At 43.8% G+C, this 19,165-nt stretch overlaps 1 protein-coding gene across 1 annotated transcript in view; it reads right to left on the reverse strand.

The window, feature by feature from the left end:
- PDE4D (phosphodiesterase 4D) overlaps window positions 1–19,165 on the reverse strand; it is a 490,210-nt gene that overhangs the window by 42,184 nt on the left and 428,861 nt on the right. Inside the window, exon 7 of the mRNA XM_030193159.1 lies at window positions 7,804–7,897. Within this exon, the coding sequence (XP_030049019.1) occupies window positions 7,804–7,897 (94 nt within the window). The remainder of the gene's footprint in view (window positions 1–7,803; window positions 7,898–19,165) is intronic.

A 19,165-nucleotide genomic window follows, 5' to 3' on the forward strand; every position in this document is an offset into this window, starting at 1 on the left:
GCCCGCACGCCAGAAAATAAAAATATTTTCTGGCGTGCGGGCGGTAATCGGCATTTTATATTTTCTGGCAGACGTAGTGGATGCGCATCAAAAATGAAATGAAATTACCGCAAGGGCCACGCGGTAGCTGGGCGGTAACTCAAAGCTGACGCTGGGCGTGCGTAGGCACCTACGTGGCTTAGTAAAAGGGCCCTTAAATTCTGCGGGGGTGAGAGGAGGGCTGGGTATGGATCCTAGTCTTGGGGGTATATAGCTTGGGGGTATATAGCTTGGGGGAAGCTGATGGGGGTGTGCATCTGGCGATTGCAATGCATGCATTTTATTTTTAACACAGGAGCCCAAGTCAAACGCTTCAGGAGATGGCATGGGTGCATCAGCATGATCTGCAGTATTTGATGCGAGACTCCTGTATTAAGTGTCCACCCTGTACAGTAAATGTTGGGCAGGTGCTAACCACATCACCAACATTTACTACACAGGTTTTGTACTTACTGCACCTTAAGCTTTGCCTCTAAGATGTGGTAAGTGCAAAAATGTAGTGCACTCTAGTAAACATCCCCTTGAGTGAAGCAGTGGCCTAGTGGTTAGAGCACTGGTCTTGCAATCCAGAGGTGGCCGGTTCAAATCCCGCTGCTGCTCCTTGTGATCTTGGGCAAGTCACTTAACCCTCCATTGCCTCAGGTACAAACTGAGATTGTGAGCCCTCCTGGGACAGAGAAATATCCAGTGCACCTGAATGTAACTCATAGGAGCCAACTTTTTAAAATTATTGGGGGGTGCTAAGCCCAATGGAAATAACCCCTCCCTGGACACATACAAGGAATTTTCTCAATATTGGGGGTGTTCAAGCACCCACAGAGTCGGATCCAATGATGTAACTCACCTTGAGCTACTACTGAAAAAGGTATGAGCAAAATCCAAATAAATAAATAAGTCAGCAATGAACTTTTAGAATAGGTTTTCTGACACTGCAGCACAGTGAGGTTGATTCACTTATGCTGGAGCTGGAAAGGAGGATGAGATGAATAGCTGTTTGGGCAGGATGGCAAATAAAAACAAGCTGGAACAGAAGCTGTGTGGGAGGCTGGGAACAAAGACAAATGGGAAACACATGAAGCAAGTGAAGGAATACATTATTGCCTCATGTCTCTATGCATGAGCCCAATTATCCCATTTCTGACATACTGGGGACAATTATATGAAGTGGGCACCGACATCTATGCACCAATTACATGCGTGAATGTTTCAAACATTGGCATATATGTGTGCAAACGCCAAATGCTGCCTAAGCACTATTCTGTAAATACATGTATATTTGCGGTATGAAAGGAGCAGATCACACAGGAAAAGGTCCTTTGAGAAATTCTTTATTTATGTGAGGTCTATAAAAAAGCCCAACACTGGCCGTGTTTCGCCCAAGCAAGGGCTGCGTCAGGGGCTAAAGTAACCGACAACAAATAAAACAAAACATATTATTTAACAATGATAATTATTATTAAATAAACAATTGTTAATATACATAATAAGAACATAAATACCAATTCTAAAATAGCATAACATGTCAAGCCAAATAAAGTGAATATTTTAGAATTGGTATTTATGTTCTTATTATGTATATTAACGATTGTTTAATTCTCAAAGTACCTTTTCCTGTGTGATCTGCTCATTTCATACTGTTGTTTTGGATCTTGTGGGTCACTTGCCCTGCTGTTTCCTTAATACATACATATCTTACATAGCTCAGATCTGACGGATGGGCATACATATAAGCTATAATTTATGCGCTTATCTCCGGCATGTAAACGTGACTGCTTACACCAGCTCTACAATGGATATAAGTAAATGCTCCCAAATTATAGGCACCTGCTATGCTAGTACTTTAGAAAGGAAAGTAGTAGAATGGGCTGTCATTTGAAATGAGCATTGTCCGCTAGTAATAGTGCATTCTGTGGCAGTGAGTGTGCACATGCTAAAAAAATAGGTTTTACTTTTTAGCAAGGGAGCGTGTTTGGAGGACAGTAGGTGTGCCCTGCATTAACTAGGTAGCCGAGGTAAATCCCTGCTGATAAGCACAGGGTTAGCACATAGTAAATGGAATGAAGGAGTAGCCTAGTGCTTAATGCAGGGGCCTGAGAACCTGAGGAACTGGGTTAATTGCTACTGCAGCTCCTTGTGACTGTGGGTAAGTCACTTGACCCCATTGCCTCAGATACAAATTAAGAGCCTACATATAATATGTAAACTGCTTTGACTGTCATCCACAGAAAAGCAATATATCAAGTCCCATCTCCTTTCCCTTAAAAAAAAAAAGATATAGGAAAGGTTCAAAGAAAAGCAACCAAAATGATAGAGGGGAAGGAACTGCTGTCATATGAGGAAAGGCTAAAGAGGTTAGGGATCTTCAGCTTCGAAAACAGATAGTTGAGGGGGGAAATGATTGAGGCCTACAAAATCCTGAATGACGTAGAACGGGTAAAAGTGAATCGATTTTTAACTCATTCAAAAAGTAGAAAGACCAGGGGACACTCAATGAATAGGAGGAAACATTATTTCACTCAAAGAATAGTTAAGCTCTGGAACTTGTTGCCGGAGGATATGGTAACAGTGGTTAACATATCTGGGTTTATAAAATGCGTGGAGAAATTTCTGGAGAAAAAGTCAATAGTCTGTTATTGAGATGAACATGGGGGAAGCACTGCTTGTCTTGGGTTTGCTAGCATGGAATTTTGCTACTAACTGGGTTTCTCCTGGATTGGCCACTGCTGGAAACAGGGTACTGGGCTAGATGGACTTTTGGTCTGAGGTATTCTTTTCTTATGCAGCTATTTTACAGCCATGCTAAAAGTGGCCTAAGTATATGGGAAGGGCCCCTTAGTATGTAAATGCAAGTGGTGTGCTCAGTAGGGAGGAGTGTGGACACGGCTTGCACGTGTATTGCTTATAGAATATTGTAAGTTGCACACACATTTACGACAGCCATTAACCAGGGGTAATGGGGTGTTGTGTCGATTCCAACTATGGCATTCTGGCGCACAGATGCCATTACAGAATTAGCACTCACTGTGTGGCACTGGCACGCCTTACAGAAAGGTGCCCAACTATAGAACTGCCCCCCTAAATACCCTGCAGAATCTTAAGTGATTTGATTCCCAGAGTGTTTTGTTATGCAGAATTGAGGTCAGGCGTGTAAAGATGAGAGGTGCACTTTCTGTCACTGGTTTACATGATCCCAAGCTCCAAAGGGAGAAACCAGGAAGACAAATCTTGGAAGAGAACCAACATGTGCAGAATCACAAAGTATCTAAGCTTTCAATGGTCTCAGACCCACCAGTGCACCTCTCCATTCAGAGGAAAACCTGTGCCTCTGATCCTCTGCTATTTACTCTCCGCCTTCTCTTTCTCTTAAAGGTTTTGCTATTTTTTCTTTGCCTGTGCAGCACAAAAGAGGGTGGATCTGATTCTGCTGTTCTGCAGTTACAAATAATACACTTCTACATCCCCAGCTCCCCTGCTCAGGGCTCTTTAAAGACCATATTTCAATGCACTATCCCAGTATCAGATTTCCCCAGACCTCCTCTCCCTGGCATGGCTGCCAGCTTTTAGAGATTCTCTCAGCAGGGATCCATCTATTCAAACTTACATATTTAGCAGTCCTTCTATCTGAAGACAGGGGAATGTCAATAGAACACTAATGCATACACTCAGCTCCAAAGAGTTTGGTATCTGTAAGGGTCGCCTCCGGAGAGCAATCTTCTAAGAGCACACAGTGTAAACCAGGTGAACAAGAGAAAAAATGATCACTCAGATGAGGGATTAGGATACTCTTCAATTGCTATATCTTGATACATAATTTGCTACAGATTGGACAGTGTCTATGACATTCCGAAAAGACCTAATGGCTGACCTTCTCTTCTACAGGATGGATAACGGTATCTGAACAAAATGGTCCCTTAAATTTAACTGAAGCAAAAATTGAAAGAAATAAAAAAACATTAGTTCTCTATCCAGCTTATTTTCGAAAGAGAAAGACGCCCATATTTCGACCCAAATCGGGAGATGGGCGTCTTTCTCCCGTGGGCGTCCAAATCGGTATAATCGAAACTGCAATCTGTCGTGGAAACGGCCAAAGTTGACGGGGGCGTGGTGAAGGCGGGACTGGGGCGTTTATCGGTCGAGGAGAGATGAGCGTCCTCAGCCGATAATCGAAAAAAGAAAGGCGTTTTTAGCGCGAATTTGGGTCACTTTTTTTGGACCCTTTTTGTTTCACGAACAAGTCCCAAAAAAGTGCCCTAAATAACCAGATGACCACCGGAGGAAATCGGGGATGACCACCCTGACTCCCCCAGTGGTCACTAACCCCCTCCCACCCAAAAAAACAACTTTAAAAACTTTTTTTTTCCAGCCTGTATGCCAGCCTCAAATGTCATACCCAGCTCCATCACAGCAGTATGTAGGTCCCTGGAGCAGTTGTTAGTGGGTACAGTGGACTTCAGGCAGGTGGACCCACGCCCATCCCCCCCCCCCCCACCTGTTACACTTGTGGTGGTAAATGGAAGCGCTCCAAACCGCCCCCAAAACCCACTGTACCCACATCTAGGTGTCCCCCTTCAGCCATAAGTGCTATGGTAATGGTGTAGAGTTGTGGGGAGTGGGTTTTGGGGGGGATTTGGGGGGCTCAGCACCCAAGGGAAGGGAGCTATGGACTTCAGAGGTAGTTTGCTTTGTTTTTTTTAATTGTTACAAGTGCCCCCTAGGTTGCCCGGTTGGTGTCCTGGCATGTCAGGGGGACCAGTGCACTACGAATCCTGGCCCCTCCCACAACCCAATGCCTTGGATTTGGTCGTTTTTGAGCTGGGCGCCTTTGGTTTCCATTATCGCTGAAAAACGAAACCGCCCAGCTCAAATCCGCACAAATCCGATGCATTTGGCTTGCACAAACCATATTATCGGAAAAAAGATGGACGCCCATTTTTTTCGAAAATACGGTTTGTCCCGCCCCTTCACTTACCCGTTCTCGGAGATAGACGCCCATGGAGATGGGCGTTCACATTCGATTATACCCCTCTATGTATCCCATAAGAATATAAGGATAGCCAAACTGGGTCAGACCAATGGTCCATCTAGATTAGTATCCTGTTTCCAACAGTAGTCAGTTCAGGTCACAAGTACCTGGCAGAAACAGTAGCAACATTCCATGTTACCAATCCCAGGGCAAGCAGTTGCTTCCCCATGTCTATCTCAATAACAAACTATGGATTTTTCCTCCAGGAACTTGTCCAAATCTTTCTTAAACTCAGATACACTAACCGCTGTTACCACATCCTCTGGCAAAGAGTTCCAGAGCTTAACTATTTATTGAGTGAAAAAATATTTCCCTTTATCATTTTGGTCACACTTCTTTGAAAATTTTCTATTTCTGCTATTATGAGATACGGCGACCAGAACTGAACACAATACTCATGGTGGGGTTACACCACAGAGCGATATAGAGGCATTATAGTATTCTTGGTCTTATTTACCATCCTTTTCCTTTTAATTCCTAGCATCCTGTTTGCTTTGCCGCACACTGGGCAGAAGATTTCAGCATATTGTCTATATTGACACCTAGATCTTTTTCTTGAGTGCTGACTCCCAAGGTGGATCCTAGCATCAGGTAAACTATAAGATTCAGATTATTCTTCCCAATGTGCATCACTTTGCATTTGTCTACATTAAATTTCATCTGTCGTCTGGATACCCAGTCTTCCAATTTCCTAAGATCTCCCTGCAACTTTTCACGGTCCACATGTGTTTTAACAACTTTGAATAGTTTTCTGTCATCTGCAAGTTTAATCACTGCACTTGTCGTTCTGATTTTCAGATCTTTTATAAATATGTTAAATAGCACCAGTCCCAGTACAGATGCCTGTGACACTCCACTATTCACCCTCCTCCATTGAGAAAAATGGCCATTTAACCCTACCCTCTGTTTTCTGTCCAATTCCTAATCCACAAAAGAGAATTGCTTCCTATCCCATAACTCTCAAATTTTCTTAGGAGTCTCTCATGAGGAACTTTGTCAAAAGCTTTCTGAAATCTAGATATGCTATCAGGCTTATTTTCGAAAGAAAAGGGTGCCCATCTTTCGACACAAATCAGGAGATGGGCGTCCTTCTCTCAGGGACACCCAAATCGGAATAATCGACAGCCGATTTTGGGCGTCCCCAACTGCTTCCCATCATGGGGACGACCAAAGTTCCCAGGGGCGTGTCGGAGGTGTAGCGAAGGCGTGACTGGGGGGCGTGTCTAACAGATGGGCGTCCTCAAGCGATAATGGAAAAATGAAGGGCGTACCTGATGAGCACTTGGCCGACTTTACTTGGTCCATTTTTTCTTACGACCAAGCCTCAAAAAGGTGCCCGAACTGACCAGATGAACACCGGAGGGAATCGGGGATGACCTCCCCTGACTCCCCCAGTGGTGACTAACCCCCTCCCACCCTGAAAAAATAGCTTTAAAAACTTTTTTTGCCAGCCTCAAATATCATACTCAGGTCCATCGCAGCAGTATGCAGGTCCCTGGGGGGGGGGGGGGGGGGGGGGGTGAGGTGTGTGTCAGCGGAGGCATAGCGAATGCGTGGACATCCTTCTTTCAAACATTTTGGACATCCTGAACTGCCCCCACCACATGGACGGCCAAATTTCAAGGGAGTGGCGTGGAGTGGCCTAGAGCACTGATCTTGCAATCCAGAGGTGGCCGGTTCAAATCCCACTACTGCTACTTGTGATCCAAAATCCAAATAAATAAATAAAGGGGGTGTTGGAGGCATAGCAAAGGCATGGACGTCCTTCTCACAGAAACATTCACATTTTGGACGTCCTCAACTGCCCGTCGCAGGGATGGAGGCATAGCGAATGCGCCTAACATCTTTCACCCATACTCAAAAAAAAAGACGTCCTGACGAGCACTTGGACGTTTTCACCAGGACTTGTGTTTTTTTAAGGTTGTAGACAGCAATTTATTTAAGGTTGTAGATGGCTATTATACACGCAGCTTGTCTGCGTGTATTGCCATCTTTGGTATGCGCAGAGCAGCCACGCATAACGCTTGGTTGCTCTGCACTGGCTTCCCCTCCTTAGGAAGGAAATCGTGTGCAAATGAACTAACAGTGAGCAGCTCATTTGCATGCGATTTCCTTCATGCATGCCCGTTCCTTTCCGAATCGCTAAGGGATCGGTAAGGGAAGGGCTTTTTCTGTTCAGTTAGTGCATCAGTTAGTCCACTGCAGTGCCCACTAGGGTGCCTGGATGGTGTCCTGGCATGTCAGGGGGACCAGAGCACTACGAATGCTGGCTCCTCCCACGACCAAATAAGTTGGATTTGGTCGTTTTTGAGATGGATGGCCTCGGTTTCCATTATCGCCGAAAACCGGGGACAACTATCTCTAAGGTCGACCATCTCAACAAGTATGTCGACTATCTCTAAGGTCGACCTAAATGTTGAGATATGGGCGTCCCCGACCATATTATCGAAATGAAAGATGGCCGCCCATCTTGTTTCGATAATACGGGTTTCCCCGCCCCTTCCCTCAGGAAAACTTGGGCGCCCCGTTCGATTATGCCCCTCCACGTCAACCAGCTTACCTTTATACATACGTTTATTCCTCAAATTACAATGAACCTCTGCCCACAGTACAGCTTACAAAAGACAAGAACTGAAAGAAGTGTGCTTTGCATCTCCACCAGATCCATGGTATAAATCCCCCTCCCACATACACATACATATTAGAGAGAGAAACAATCATTTCAGCAGGATTCAGCTTACCTAAAAATGTGTTGGATATATATTCAGAGACCTGGTTCCCAGACCGGCTCATTTCAGATAAGTGGGTTAGCTCCCGGTTGAGCATTCTTTTAAACTGGAAAGGAAACACAAAGGTTGCAGACATGAGTATACACAGTTCAACATGCTTAAAGTACCAGAATATTTTATAAAGCAGGAGAAAATGAACATATTAAGAAAAATATCTGCCTTTTTTCTAACAAGTGCAATAACCGTATTTTTAAGAAAGTAACTATTCAAGAGAAAGAACTGTATTATTACTATTATTGGCCTTGCCAGCTCAGCAGTTTTTTAGAAAAATTCAGAAGTCATTTTAGAAGGCTGGCATGGATTTTAGACATGTAACTGGCAGCATTTACACGATTCAGTGATTTAAACATATTGGTGCTGGTTTTGTAATGCTGCTGTGTTCACATATATATCCCACAGGGCACATAGCAGGGGCAGGCGGACTGATAGTGGTTGGGGCCCCCAGGCAGTAAAGGTCATTGGGGCCTCCCCACCTGCACCGTCGCCACCCTCCCCGGTCCTAGCTTGAAGGGCCCTGGAAGTCTAATGGCTTCTTCAGGGGCAGGAAAGAACCCCACTCTTTCCTGCCCGCTATCGTTACTATGCTCGGTGGTGGTGCCGCTGTGTTTTTCAAAATGGCTGCTGAGACTTACCGTGGTAGTCTCGCGGGTCTCGGCAGGCATTTTTAAAGCACAGCAACACCGGCGCCACCATGCACAGTAGTGGCAGCGGGCAGGAAAGAGTGGGATTCTTTCCTGCCCCCGCAGAGGCCAACAGATCACCAGGGCCCTTCAAGAAAGGCCCGGGTAGGGCTGTAATGTGTGGCAGCGGCGGGAAATTGGGCAGAGCCTCTGAGCCCCCTAGAGCCTCTGTGCCCTCAGGCACTGCCCAGTTGCCCAAATGGCCAGTCTGCCCCTGGCGCATAGATGTGTTTTGGACATGGCTTGGAATGCCCAAAAAATATGGGTGTACTTCCATTCTACTACAATGGGAATACATTTCATATTTTAAAAACAATTCCCCTGTTAGCATTTACACCTGCTCTGAGATAGGGGTGTTTCAGCTACCTGCTCATTTGGACCAGGGAACTTTACTAGGGATTAAGGGGACAACTGTTTGCAGACCTCTTTGAGATTCTCAGATGCTTCATTTTCCTAATCCTAGAGACATTCGTTCGAAAAGATATTTTGAGAATAGGTAGAGAATTCCAGACAAGATCTGCCTGGTAATAACACATCTTACCAGGCAGATCTTGTCTAGAATTCTCTACCTTTAAATCTTAGAACAGCAAATTCTTACCTTTTTTTCTAAAGTATCTGAAATCATATCTTTTTAAGAGAGATTTGAAATTCTGATAATACAAAACAAAATTTAAAGCAAATATTACTATTAGTTTTTATGTAGCACCCGATTATAATCGGTTAAATTAACTGGGATCCGCATCGAACCTCATGGTATTTGCATAATATGAGCATATTTTGTATCTGTAGACACTACTTTAAATTTTATTTAAAAAAAAAAGTTATTCCACTTTAGCCACTTGACTTCTTGTATGTTTTGTTTTGTGAAATCCAGCACTCACGTGTATATTGTGAGACTGCTGCTCATACATGTATTTGCCAGCACTCATGGGAAAAAACTGAGTGATGCTGCTCTTTTTCAGTGATTTTCTTTGTAAAATGGATGCTGCCATAGGACATACCAACAAGTGCATGTTTATTTCCCAGTGTTGTTATATGCATTTCACAAAAACATTCCACATTCAGCGGAGCCTTTTATAAAATACCCAAAGAATTGGGAAAGTCCTGGCCTCAATGTCCCATTTCCTTCCTAGAAGCCCTATGTAAAATCGGGCTTCAAATACTAGTGGTGTAGTCAAAGTACCTGTTGAATGGTTGGCAGGGGTGCCCAATCCACACTAGCCAATGAGATCCACTGCCCAGAACTGCCCTAGTGCTGCCTCAGCAGTGAGCAGCCTCCTTTCCAGCTGCCGACACTGGTATTCCTCACTATTGGGATGAAGGATGCATCTACTCTTCAAGTGTTTTTGTGGAATTTTAAGATGGATCTGATTTATTGATCCCAGCTCTCCAAAGCGCCCTTTCACAACGTTGCAGTACAGTTACCATAGCGATGGCGTCAGCCAATCCGGAACTACTGCCGGCCAACAGCGGGAGCTGGCAGTAGTGCCATCCCCACCATGCACTATTTCCGACATGATGAAAATTCTTTTTTTTTTTCTTTTTTGCACCAGGTGCTTACCTGGTGGTAATCGCCACTGCCCAGTTACTGCTGGGTTAGCGAGGGAGCCCTTATCGTCTCCTAAATAGGTGGTGGTAAGGCCTCCCCCGGAAATGGCCGTACACAAATGTGCACTTATCATACAACCATATCCTTTTTTTGCCTTTTACCCACTCCGGTAAAAAGGGCCTCGGCACATGGCAAATCCACTTGCTGATGATACTGCAGGGCCCCTTTTACCGCAGCTTGGTAAAAGGGGTCCTAAGTATTTTAATTTTAATATTATATTTAGCTTTTATCTTGTACAAATTAGAGCTGTCAAGCTTTACATTCAAGCTATTAGTCATGACTACAACCAAATTAATAGGCAGAACAAGGCAAACATTTTCAAATCTATAATTGCAATGCAATTATTTTTCTATATATGAAGAAAGGAATGCATGCTGCTAGTCTCTTCTTTCATCCACCCCTCTGAGAATAAGCATTATGTAAAATGTATGCTACACCCTCAAGCTTCAAGAGAGCACCAGACTTCACTAGCAGAAGGGAAAAATGCACTCGCATCTCACTCAAGTGGACACAAGAGTTGTGCAAAAAACTGCAAGTCAAATTTGTACCAGAATAGCACAAATTTGATGGAAAAGTGGACTTTCCTGATATCCCCTAAAAAACATTTGTTGGATGTTCCCTAGTACATCTAACAAAAAAAAAAAAAACCACCCTGATGAGGATCACTGAAAACCCAATTCACAGAGGATCTCCTCCATTCCATTTTGAATCTGTGAAGGAGCCACTTCAGATTTTACTGAGAATATGGGGCTTCTTTTAAAATTAGATGGACCATGTTGATTTGCAGCCATGATGCAAGATTGCAGTTCTACAAGCACTGTCTGTAGATTTTTACAAATTTAGATTATTTGCTGCTGGGGTTTTTTTTAAACTGTAAGAACAAATTATCATTTAAAAAAAAAACTTGCTAATTAAACCAATTTGAGGAATCTTTTATTCAGCTCTCAGCAATCAGCAGTTTTTAAGTCACTGACAGCCACAGGTAAATTTAAGCCTGGAAAATCAATGCTGGGGCCATTTCTGCCATCCTAAAGAACCATTTTTTATATAATCACTCCACTATTTTTTTGGGTTTTTTTTGAAAAAATTTTTATGACCATCAGAAGCCGCTGTGTTCAACTGTCCCTATGCAATCCCAGACCATGACACCGCCAATTAGATACTTTAATTTTAATTTCATATCCAAGAATCCAAAAGTTATTTTTAAAAAATATAAAATTATCTGGTGCTCAGATAAGTTCACAATTTTTTAAAGTAACTTTTGTACATAAAATTAAACATATAAACGACAAGGAAATATAGTGGTGTTGTGGTCCTGGATTGAATAGAGACAACTGAACAGAACCACTTCTAATGGTCATAAAAAAGAATGTCAGAAAACAACAAAAAATAGTGAATGGAGTGATATATAAAAATGGTCCATTAGGATGCTGTTTATAAAATCTATTTAAAAAGTCTTCTGCAATAATATATGGTAACCTGGAGGGGCATAATCGAACAAAAACGTCTATCTCCATAGGCGTTTATCTCCAAGAACGGGTCCGTGAAGGGGCAGACCGAACCGTATTTTCGCAAAAAATAGACGTCCGTGTTTTATTCGATAATTTGTGAGCTGGGCGTTTTTGTTTTTCAGCGATATTGGAAAATGAAAGCGCCCAGCTCAAAAACGAATAAATCCAAGGCATTTGTTCGTGGGAGGGGCCAGGTTTCGTAGTGCACTGGTCCCCCTCACATGCCAGGACACCAACCGGGCACCCTAGGGGGCACTTTTACAAAAACAAAAAAAAAAGGTAAAAGAGCTCCCAGGTGCATAGCACCCTTCCCTTGTGTGTTGAGCCCCCCAAATCCCCCTCAAAACCCACTGCCCACAAGTCTACACCATTATTATAGCCCTAAGGGGTGAAGGGGGGCACCTACATGTGGGTACAGTGGGTTTGGAGGGCTCCCATTTACCAACACAAGTGTAACAGGTGGGGGGGGGATGGGCCTGGGTCCACCTGCCTGAAGTCCACTGCACCCCCTAATAACTGCTCCAGTGACCTGCATACTGCTGCCAGGGAGGTGGGTATGACATTTGAGGGTGCAAATAAAAAGTTGTGAAACGGCATATTTTGTGGTGGGAGGGGGTTTGTGACCACTGGGGGAGTCAGGGGAGGTCATCCCCGATTCCCTCCAGTGGTCATCTGGTCATTTAGGGCACTTTTTGGGGCCTTATTCGTGGAAAAACAGGGTCCAGAAAAAGTGCCCTAAATTCTCGCTAAAAACGCATATTTTTCTTCCATTATCGGCGAAAGGCGCCCATCTCTGATCAGCTGATAACCACGCCCCAGTTCCGCCTTCACCACGCCTTCGACACGCCCCCATCAACTTTGTCCGCATCCGCGACGGAGTGCAGTTGCAAATGTCCAAATTCGGCTTTCGATTATACCGCTTTATTCGTTTTTGTGAGATAAACGTCTATCTCCCGATTTGGGTCGCAATATAGGCGTTTTTCTTTTTCAATTATAAGCTGGATAGTAACATAGTAGATGACGGCAGAAAAAGACCTGCACGGTCCATCCAGTCTGCCCAACAAGACAACTCATGTGTGCTACTTTTGTGTATACCCTACTTTGATTTGTACCTGTGCTCTTCAGGGCACAGATCGTATAAGTCTGCCCAGCACTAGCCCTGCCTCCCAACCACCAGCCCCGCCTCCCTACCACCGGCTCTGGCACAGACCGTATAAGTCTGCCCAGCGCTATCCCTGCCTCCCACCACTGGCTCTGGCACAGACCGTATAAGTCTGCCCCACAATATCCCCGCCTCCCAACCTCCAGCCCCACCTCCCACTACCGGCTCTGCTATCCAATCTCGGTTAAGCTCCTGAGGATCCTTTCCTTCTGAACAGGATTCCTTTATGTTTATCCCACGCATGTTTGAATTCCGTTACTGTTTTCCTCTCCACCACCTCTCGCGGGAGGGCAATCCAAGCATCCACCACTCTCTCCGTGAAGAAATACTTCCTGACATTTTTCTTGAGTCTGCCCCCCTTCAATCTCATTTCATGTCCTCTTGTTCTACCGCCTTCGTATCTCCGGAAAAGGTTCGTTTGCGGATTAATACCTTTCAAATATTTGAACGTCTGTATCATATCACCCCTGTTTCTCCTTTCCTCCAGGGTATACATGTTCAGGTCAGCAAGTCTCTCCTCATACGTCTTGTTACGCAAATCCCATACCATTCTCGTAGCTTTTCTTTGCACCGCTTCGATTCTTTTTACATCCTTAGTGTGGGGTGTTGGGGTGTTGGTGATTTGTGATATTTCCCTCCACCTTGAGGTATTGGGACCATTTAAATTTTACTGTTGGGGCCATTTCTAGGCATCAGCGTTGAATATCCTGGGTCCAAGCGCTGACCCGAAAGATATGCAGGTGCAATCCTTGCACACCTAAGTGGGCAAAACTATCTCCATGCTTAGCTACACGGGCACTACATTTGGCCAGTGTCCACGTAACTGCTGGCTCCTCCCTGGCATTACCCGAGCACTGCTGCTGTTGTCCAAACTGATTAACTGGGCAATACCACTGAATATCGGCAGCTGGCCCGCTCAGTGTGGTTTAAGTGGGTAGGAGCCTCTCCCATCCTGGTTGAGTGATGCAGAATATCGGCACCCGTTTTCGTGATACAAGTAGCGCTGCTCTACTACATTGCTCTCACCGCTGTATATAAATATTAATAAAATCACATACTGCAAGCAGCGTTAGGGGTAAGAGGCGTTATTCTGAACCTGGGTGCAAATGGAGCATCTGGGGATCACTCTTGCCAACAATGACCCCATGCAAACCCCCAGGAGGAGCACCATGTTACAGAATGTCCCCTTAGGGTGTAATCTTATTAGGAGAGCAACAAGATTTAGGTACCAAGAACTTGCATAAATAACCGGAATACCGGCATTTACACCCCCATCTGCACATAAAAGCCAATATTTTGGCTATGTGCTATTCTGTAAAATAGTGCCTAAATGCAGTGGTGCACAGTTTGCAGGTGGGTGTTCAGGTAGGTGGTGTTTGGGTAAAGTGTGGTTGAGGTAAACATTTACATACATAGATTCAGGGCTGCTCAAGGGACCATGGCACCCTGAGCCAATTTTTGGTTTGGCACCCTCCCATTGGCGCACACCCCACTCAGGCCATCTTCTCCTTGGCCTACCTTTAAAGGCAGGCAGTACCCCCCTCCTGAATACCAACAGCATTTCACCTAACGCTACCCACGTCTTCCCTCTGCCGTGTCCCTGTGGAAACAGGAAGTTATGTCAAAGGATGGGAGGGGGAGGGGCGGGCAGGGTGTGGCAGAAGGAAGACTTCAGGGCTGATGCAAGTATTTATTTATTTATTTGGATTTATTTACCGCCTTTTTGAAGGAATTCACTCAAGGTGGTGTACAGTAAGAATAAATCAAATATGAGCAGCAATTACAGCAGTAAAAATAACAATGAAAGTATGGCATAGTACACTACTTACAGTGTCAACACAATACATAATAGAATATTTTAATTGGCAGTGTAGTGTATAAGCAAAGATGGAACATATAGATAGGTAAGAGGAGCTAGAAAGTAAGGTGACTAATTTAAAGAAAGGTGTACATGATATATGTGCATCATGTGATATAACCAGCTGTCCACTAAATGTCAATATTCAGGGGGAGATAACCGACTATCTCCTGTTGACTATCACTGGATAGCCGGTTAAGCACCATTTAACCGGCCAGGTGTTAGACGAAATGCTGTCGGTGTTTGAGAAGGGAAAACTGCCTTTAAAGGTAGATGGGGAAAAGTTGGCCCGAGACAGAAAGAGGAAGGGGGCTCTTCTTTTTTCCCTACACATACAACGCCACCAGGTAAGCTCTGGCCAGCTTAACCTATAGGGCCAGTGACATCACAGGCTCAGGCATTTGGCACCCTTTATCTCCGGCGCCCTGGGCCAAAACCTCACCTGGTCCATAGGTTAAGCCGGCCCTGCATAAATTATAGAAATATAAGATTCTATAATTTATGCAGGGCCGGCTTAACCTATGGACCAGGTGAGGTTTTGGCCCAGGGCGCCGGAGATAAAGGGTGCCAAATGCCTGAGCCTGTGATGTCACTGGGTCAAGGCACAAGCATTTATAGCTGCTCTATGGCTTGTGTCAGTGATCACACCTAGAATATGGGCACGTTCTTGGCATGTTACTCTGGTATTCTATAAAGAGAAAGAGTTATTTCCATTTCTTTATGAAACAGGCTCCAAGTGGGTCACTGTAGGTGGCTAAATGTAGGCACTACTTTATAGAATTACCCTCTTAGCTTGTGAATTAGTGCATGCTGTGCCTTGCTGTGAGGTAACTGTTACCATAGACATGCTCTAACAGGGACCGCATGCCAATTCTGCTCACTGCACTTTAATGAATAGAGCCCCTAAGTACAACAGTGGGGTTATATAGAGAGTAGATCAAAATGTAAATTGAGCTGTGTAGAAAATCAGAAATCAAATTGCAGTAGTCTAGCCTCACAGACTATCATATAATAGAAAACCTTGCTATGGAAACCATAGGCGTGTGCACCGCACCTGCCTCCACACTGCAGTGCTTCAGTGGAGGTGGCGTAAAAAGCGGATTCTGCCACCGATTACAGACTGTTTAACCACCTTTGTGAAAAAAGCTAATGCTTACAGATCTGCACAACCCTGCATCAAACAGTACTGCTCAACATTAGGAAAACGGCCATTACAAAAAGAAGTCATCTCTTGACAACTGCATATTTCCTACCTCCTCTATCAAAGCTAGATATATTGCTAAATAGACGTCTCTGGCACAATAAGCATTTCATACTGTATCGTCTGCATTTGTCCATTTTAAATGATCAAAATGCTTCTGCTTAATTCATTGCTTTACTGTCAAACAGAAAAGTAAGATTGGGTTAAGAAGATCAAAACAGTGTCCGTGCTATGTATATACACACATATGTACCGCTTGAAATGATGCAGGAAGAGTAAACCTCTGTGGTTCATTAGTAAGCTTTTGATCTGCTTCCATTTAGGTCTTGGGGACTGTTATTAGTATGCACCGTAACCCATTAAATAGAAGCAATCAAGTAACAAATCGTCAAAGTACCTGATAAAATTCAATTAACAGACGATCTGAAGTGTGCTTCAGAGTCAAATAAGACAAGTGGACAAGGTGTTTATGCCATTCTCCTTCACCACGCCAGAAAAAGCAAGTGCAGCACAAGTCACTGTTAGGATTTGAGGAAATGTGTCTGAAAGGAGACATTTTCCATCAATGCTTCACTGGAAGGAAGCACAAAATACTTTTGCTTTATTTGACTTTGACTAATCAGTGCCAGAATCCAGTTAACCTTCTATGCTGCTGATTGGAAAACTGCCTCTATGTGGAAGCCTTTTGGTATCTGAAATCAGACAATCGGACCAAAGACTTTCATTTTTATATGTCACAACTGTTGGTGGACTTTGTGCATGCTGGGTCACGTTCCCCCCCATGAAGAAAAAGCCAAGAGTAATTCAGAACAGGTAAGATTAATGTGAGGTGTTTAATCTAGATTTTATAGCTTTGCTGTTTCAGACAGTTCAAGAGAAAAAGGTTGCAGCTACATGGATGCTATCAAATATGACACTGTCACAAAGGGAATACCAACGAACACTAAGAACAGCTCAAATGAGGTTCAATGTCAAGAAAATTCTTTCAGCTTAGTGTAGTTACTTATGCAGTGCAGGTACCTACACTAGAATTCAAGTATTTTCACAGCACATATACAGTTCCTGCCTTTAAATATAAAGTACAGCCCATGGTAAGTATTCAAACAAGGTTCCCTGTATATCAACAACATATGAGCCCATTAATAAAAGACCAAATGTCCTTACAAAATTATTAAGCTGTAGTAAATGCTTACCTTTATGTAGCCCCAAGAAACAGAAAGCAAATAATTTGCTTCAGGCATCTTGAAGGATTTGATTTTTTTTTTAAATACCAGCAATAAAACTAAAAAAAAAAGGTATGATCAGTTCCAATCAGATAACAGGGTCACTAAAAGAGAAGGGTTTTTTTTTTTCGCTTTTATGTCTTCCTATGGATTTGCAAATGCTCTGAAATTAAGTGCACATGAAACATGCTGGCATGAAATTCCTTTGTGCTCTCTTCTGATTGTGTAAATGCCATCTGTACAAATCCAAAGAGCTGTTATACTCCAGGGTTGGCTTGAGGGGACAGACTGCATGAGGAGAAGAAAAATCCAAAGCGCCGAGGATATGCATCTTCCTGGAGCACCAGGGCTTAATGAATAATGTATGCCAAGATACTCAGCTGCTAGAAAGACCTATTCTGTTAAGAACAGCCAAATAAGGACTTAGAAGGGAAGCCAGGAACAGTCTAATCTAAGCCCACCCATTACCACACCTCCTACAAGCCAATCATATTTCTCAGGCTATAAGAACAAGGGGCATATGTTTTGATGTACGCTATTTTCTGATTGGTCGAAACTGGAGAACCTCCTGGGAAGAGGGCAATTCTCTGTTTCTTTGGTAAGTGGTATTTACTAATGGCATCCCTGTGGGATCGGACAATTAATTAGCTTAGTTTTCCCTTTTGTGCTCTACAGTTGCTTTAAAAGCTCACAGTGAGGTGGTCAGGGATTAAGGTTACGGGCAGTGATTCATGATGCTGCAACAGCTCAACAAAACTGTTCCTTACGGCTAAAACAAGGATGTTAAAGAACACTCCACAAAATACTATGGTAATTAAGCAATTAAAGGACTCTGGACTGAAACCCAACCTCTCCCTTAAATATCTTTCATCTATGAATTCTTCAGATGCACATATCTGATCATTTTGATAGTGTCAGAGAGCAGTCTTTGTGTACAATGAGCATCTTTCTGCTCGCCTGCAAGCCCTTCAGCCTTGAACAAGCATGCTGCTCTCTCCACAGCAATCTGAACAACCCTGTCTGCAACAACATCTCCTTCTAACGTAGGGCACTATTACAGCTCATCAGAGTTCAGTTTACAATTTAAGCCATTTTTAACGGTTTATCAAGTCCCGGTGATCAGTGACTGTAGTGTAGAACATATGTGCTACTACTTCAAAATATCAGGCAGATTTGGCTGTGCTAAAGGATGGAAACGGTTGGAGACGCGTTACATGAGAAAGCAGTGCAGAATTCAATCCACCCCCTGACTTTGCTGCATCAGTTGCAGACATCTATCTACAAGAGCTGAAGATCTGTGCGGCTGTATGTTAGCACACAGCAAGAAGGCAACAGCATCTGATGAAAGGGAAATTTGAATCATAGTGCAGAGAGAGACTCCTTTGTACCAATATAAGTTCATATTCTGCTGCATATACAGATGTAAGCTTAGGCACATTATCAACTGCTACTACATGCTGGAGATTTGGGATGATAGTTTGCATCATGAGATCTTTATCCAAAAAGGAAGAGATCCAGCAGTTTGAATTCTGTTCCCCCCCCCCCCCCTCTCTCTCTGCTTTATTTTTATTTTTAATCTATCCTATATAATAATTCTCACCTCCAACAGGATGTGCTTGGGACCGTGCCTGCCGGAAGTGGTCTGCTAGGCAGGCAGGCACTGACCTCAGTGACATCAGTGACAGACAATTTGGCAAAGCAAAACAATCTGAGTGCTGGCCATTAGGACACAGGGTTGATAGGAGAGTTTTAAAAGACTGAAGGAACCGAAAGTGTTAAATGGGGGAGGGGGGAGTTCTGAAGGACTGAAAGACATGAACATTTGGGAAAGGAAAACAATCTCAATGCTGGCCATTAGGACACAGGGTAGATAGGAGAGTTTTAAAAGACTGAAGGAACCAAAAGTGTTCGGGGGGGGGGGGGGGGGGGAGGGGGGGGAGTTCTGAATGAATGAAAGAAATGAAAATTTACAAGAGGAACACAATCTGAATGCCGGGCATTTGGACACAGGGTAGATAGGACACTTTTTTAAAAAATGAAGGACGTGAAAGTGTTACATCTTGGGGGAGG

Source organism: Microcaecilia unicolor, chromosome 2 (assembly GCF_901765095.1).
Source record: "Microcaecilia unicolor chromosome 2, aMicUni1.1, whole genome shotgun sequence".
Taxonomy (NCBI): Eukaryota; Metazoa; Chordata; class Amphibia; order Gymnophiona; family Siphonopidae; genus Microcaecilia; species Microcaecilia unicolor.